Here is a 5000-nt window from a genome sequence, read left to right as displayed (position 1 = left end):
GGAAACACTCCTGTTGTGCTGGAAGTCGCTCTGGGTAAGAGAGTCTGCTGAATGCATGTGATGTAATGATGGGGGCGTGGTTTATGAGTGATGTAATGAGGTGGGCGGACTCACCTCGATGATGTACAGCACCACGTTCTTGTAGAAGCAATACAGGATGCACTTGGTGACACGGTTATAACTCCACGAGCCGTGAACCAGCAGCAGCTTCTCCAGATAGGAAAACTAAAGACAGGAGTGAGAGAGAGTGAGAGAGAGAGAGAGAGAGAGAGAGAGAGAGAGAGTGAGAGAGAGAGGGAGAGGGAGTGAGTGAGGGAGGGAGAGGGTGCGAGAGAGAGGGAGAGAGAGAGGGAGAGGGAGTGAGTGAGGGAGGGAGAGGGTGCGAGAGAGAGGGAAAGAGAGAGAGGGAGAGGGAGGGAGTGAGGGAGAGGTAGTGAGTGAGAGAGAGTGAGGGAGAGAGAGAGAGGGATTGAGGGAGAGAGAGTGAGGGAGTGAGGGAGAGGGAGAGGGAGGGAGTGAGGGAGGGAGAGGGTGCGAGAGATAGGGAGAGAGTGAGAGAGTCTGGTGGTCTGCAGCGTGTTACTTGTCACACCTGGGCGATGGAGTAGTCGGAGGAGTTGGTGGCCTGCATGCCTTCATTGCCGCTGATGCCCACGCCCACGTGGGCCGTCTGGATCATGCCCACATCATTGGCCCCATCTCCGATGGCCAGAGTGATGGCCTTCACGTGCCTCTTCACCATGTCCACGATCTCCGACTTCTGCAGGGGGGACACCCTGGGGAAGAGAGGGGGAGAGAGGGAGAGAGAGCGTCAGCTAGGACACCCCAAAACTGTAACCCCTAAACGCTAAGCTACAGCCATCAGGAGGGATCACAGTCAGCCAAATTTACAGTCCTCTCAGACTACACTGGAATCCCCAGGGACACAACAGCTAATGTCTGAGGGGCCCACCTATAGAGGACAAAAAACACCTAATGTCTGAGGGGCCCACCTATAGAGGACAAAAAACACCTAATGTCTGAGGGGCCCACCTATAGAGGACAAAAAATGACATAAGCATAAATAAATAACTGCAGAATAAATACATTTTGGTAATGAAAAAAACTATTTCTGTATTTTAACATTTATTTATTTATGCATTTCTACATTTATTTATTTCTGTATTTCTGCATTTATTTCTTTATGCATTTCTACATTTATTTATTTCTGTATTTCTATATTTATTTATGTATTTCTACATTTATTTATTTCTGTATTTCCATATTTATTTATGTATTTCTAGATTTATTTATTTTTTTCCACGTGTATTTATTTCTGTATTTCTGTGTCCGTATGTTAATTGAGTGGGCGGTTCTATACCTCAGTCTAAAGCCGGATTGGTTATAGCGGTGCAGTTGGATCTGCTGCTGCTGCCTTGACTTGACTGGGGTTATGCACGTGACGTCACAGTAGGCGGGGTCACTGAGGGTTCCACCCACTGAGTGGCAGAAAGACTTACTGAGTGGCAGCGTTAGCATTCAGCTTGAATGCCGCAAAAACATAAAAAACACATCTAAACTGGGAAAGAGCTGTTGTGCGATTGACTGTACAAACAGATTCAGCAAGAATTCGGAGCTATCTTTTTACAGACTGCCGAAAGCTAAAGAAAAGAGAAGCAAATGGATCGCTGCAATCCGCAGAAACAACTGGAATCCAGGCACCGAAACGTGTAGTTTATAGTTTTCCAAATAATAAATAAAAATATTTGTACAAACCACATACAACCAGAATATCCATTGGTGTCCTCCTCACTTTAATTTCGCCAACAAATCCCGCCTTGAAGTAGGCTAGCCTAAGACCAAGCGTCAAGGCTTTTGCGGACATTCTAAAACGGTTAGGTGAAACGGCTTAACGTGGCTTAATGTTCCGATCAATGATCACCAAATTTCTCTCGGACATGTCTTGTCATAAACACTTCCACCTGTCAAAAAAATCAAACCCGAAATCCGCTGAGTATGGACGTTATCTTACATTAAGCGTTTTCCTCTCCATTGACGCCCATTATAAGGAAAAGGCTTAACGTGGCTTAATACTCCAAAATAGCGTCCAATGATCACCAAATTTGTCTGACATCTCACGTGTCATAAGCACCATTTCCTATCAAAAAAGCAAAACTAAAATCCAAAGAATATGGTAGTTAGGCCGACGTTACATTAAGCGCTGGCCTCTCAGATTTGCTTTTTTGTTAGTTGATAGCTGTTTGGAAAATTAGGCTAAGTTAGTAAGCGTTTCCTTATAATGGGCGTCAACGGAGAGGAAAACGCTTAACGTGAGATAACGACCATACTCCTAGGATTTCGGGTTTAATTTCTTGACAGGAGGAAATGTTTCTGACAAGAGATGTCCGAGTGAAATTTGGTGATCACTGATCGCAGTTTTGGAACATTAAGCCACGTTAAGCCTTTTAGAATGTCCCGGCTTTTGTAAGCCTTCAGGCTTTGCTTTGTGAATTTCCCCGGCGTCAAAATCAGGTGTATATAAATGTCAGGAAACCCCGATTCCTGGCCACATGTCAATGTCCATGGACCACAGGTTCTTTGGTAAGTTGTAAGGATCACGGTCGAGTCCAACTGCCATTTAATTTGGCCAGATAATCGTTTGTTCTACTCCCGCCTTCGCAGTTTCCCCTACTACAGGCAGCCATGTTGCAGCATGTTTTGCCACTCAGTGCGACTGAGGGGGCGTATTCCGGTGGGACAGTGACGTCAGTGCATACCCTCCATACGGGAGGTTTGCCTTTAGCTCGCTACTAGCCGCTTGTCGACAGTGAGTTTTAATGTAGCCCTGTGTTATTGATGGAAAGTTTTGAACGAGCCATTGCGTGGAGTTAGTACCAACGTTAGCTAACCAGCTTGTGTAATGTAGATTTGATAGGACTCGTTTGCTTCTGTCTGGTTCGCCCAGCTGACCAATCTGGCTTTAGACTGAGGTATAGGACCACCCACTCAATTAACATACGGACACAGAAATACAGAAATAAATAAATGTAGAAATGTGGAAAAACATAAACAAATAAATAAATGTAAAAATACATAAAAGAATGAATAAATAAATACAGAAATAAATAAATGTAGAAATGCATAAATAAATGTAAAAATACAGAAATAGCCTTTTTCATTACCAAAATGTATTTATTTTTCATGTATTTATGTATTTACTTATTTCTGCATTTATTTATTTATTTATGCTTATGTCACTTTTTGTCCTCCATACCCGCCCACACACTCACACACACACACGCCCAGAAACACACATACACTCACACACACACAGAAACACACATACTCCCACACACACACCCAGAAACACACATGCACTCACACACACACAGAAACACACATACTCACACACACACACACCCAGAAACACACATGCACTCACACACACACACACACACACCCAGAAACACACACGCACTCACACACACACACACACACCCAGAAAAACACACGCACTCACACACACACATACACACATGTACGCACACACTCACACTGACACACGCACACGCACACACTCACACTGACACACGCACACTCACACACACACACACACTCACACACACACACTATACACCACACACACACACACAGGGAGCTGAGCTCTCAGGGTTCAGGGCTGCTCCGTAAAATGACTCCTTTTGCTGCGTTTTCGGCTTTGTCCCAAACCGGTTCTGTCTCTCTGAAGAAAACAATGAGGAGGAAGTGGAGTGGAGGAGCTCACCAATGAGAGTGCAGCGTTTGCGGGCGTGCCCGTGGCCTGTGTCAGCGAGTCTGAGAAACAGCAGCTGAGCTTCGTTTTCATCTGGTTTGATTGATGATGTCTGACCCCCCCTCCCCCCCAGCTCCTGCCCGGCTACTGGAGGCTCAGACTCCTTTGAGACCGGGCCGCAGGGGCGTAGGGGGTGTGTGGGGGGTGATACCACAGTGCCGGGGCTTCTGGGAAACTGCCTTCTCTAGTCTGAGTCTGCTTCACATCCCTCTCGCCCAGAGCAGCGGCCAATAGGCCAGCAGCCAGCTCTGTGCCCCCCCCAACAGGGCCTGCGAATTCGTGCTGGGACACCCCAAGGATCTGCACCCCCTCCGCCTCCATTACAGAGCCCCTGTTTCTGAAATACACATTTAAACCATGCCAAACACAGAGCTCACATCCGAACCCTGTGCTCCAGCCAACTCACTCTCACTGTATTACTGACCTGTCTCTCTCTTTCTCTCTCTGAGTCCTGTATTACTGACCTGTCTCTCTCTTTCTCTCTCTGAGTCCTGTATTACTGACCTGTCTCTCTCTTTCTCTCTCTGAGTCCTGTATTACTGACCTGTCTCTCTCTTTCTCTCTCTGAATCCTGTATTACTGACCTGTCTCTCTCTTTCTCTCTCTGAGTCCTGTATTACTGACCTGTCTCTGTCTTTCTCTCTCTGAGTCCTGTATTACTGACCTGTCTCTCTCTTTCTCTCTCTGAGTCCTGTATTACTGACCTGTCTCTCTCTTTCTCTCTCTGAGTCCTGTATTACTGACCTGTCTCTCTCTTTCTCTCTCTGAGTCCTGTATTACTGACCTGTCTCTCTCTTTCTCTCTCTGAATCCTGTATTACTGACCTGTCTCTCTCTTTCTCTCTCTGAGTCCTGTATTACTGACCTGTCTCTCTCTTTCTCTCTCTGAGTCCTGTATTACTGACCTGTCTCTCTCTTTCTCTCTCTGAGTCCTGTATTACTGACCTGTCTCTCTCTTTCTCTCTCTGAATCCTGTATTACTGACCTGTCTCTCTCTTTCTCTCTCTGAGTCCTGTATTACTGACCTGTCTCTGTCTTTCTCTCTCTGAGTCCTTTATTACTGACCTGTCTCTCTCTTTCTCTCTCTGAATCCTGTATTACTGACCTGTCTCTCTCTTTCTCTCTCTGAGTCCTGTATTACTGACCTGTCTCTCTCTTTCTCTCTCTGACCTGCATTGCTGGCGTGTGTG

The 5000-nt window shown here is 46.1% G+C and overlaps 1 protein-coding gene across 5 annotated transcripts in view; it reads right to left on the bottom strand.

The window, feature by feature from the left end:
* The window catches only part of atp8a2 (ATPase phospholipid transporting 8A2), an 80974-nt gene that overhangs the window by 16262 nt on the left and 59712 nt on the right, over positions 1 to 5000 (bottom strand). For all 5 annotated transcript variants that reach the window (XM_036521997.1, XM_036521999.1, XM_036522001.1 and 2 more), the window contains 2 exons: positions 593 to 776; positions 115 to 225 (listed from right to left, as the gene is read on the bottom strand). In XM_036521997.1, coding sequence (XP_036377890.1) covers positions 115 to 225; positions 593 to 776 — 295 coding nt within the window. The remainder of the gene's footprint in view (positions 1 to 114; positions 226 to 592; positions 777 to 5000) is intronic.

The sequence above is a fragment of the Megalops cyprinoides genome, chromosome 2, assembly GCF_013368585.1.
Source record: "Megalops cyprinoides isolate fMegCyp1 chromosome 2, fMegCyp1.pri, whole genome shotgun sequence".
NCBI lineage: Eukaryota > Metazoa > Chordata > Actinopteri > Elopiformes > Megalopidae > Megalops > Megalops cyprinoides.
The sequence above is the reverse complement of the archived record's forward strand: the minus strand, read 5'-3'. Positions and strand labels throughout refer to the sequence as shown.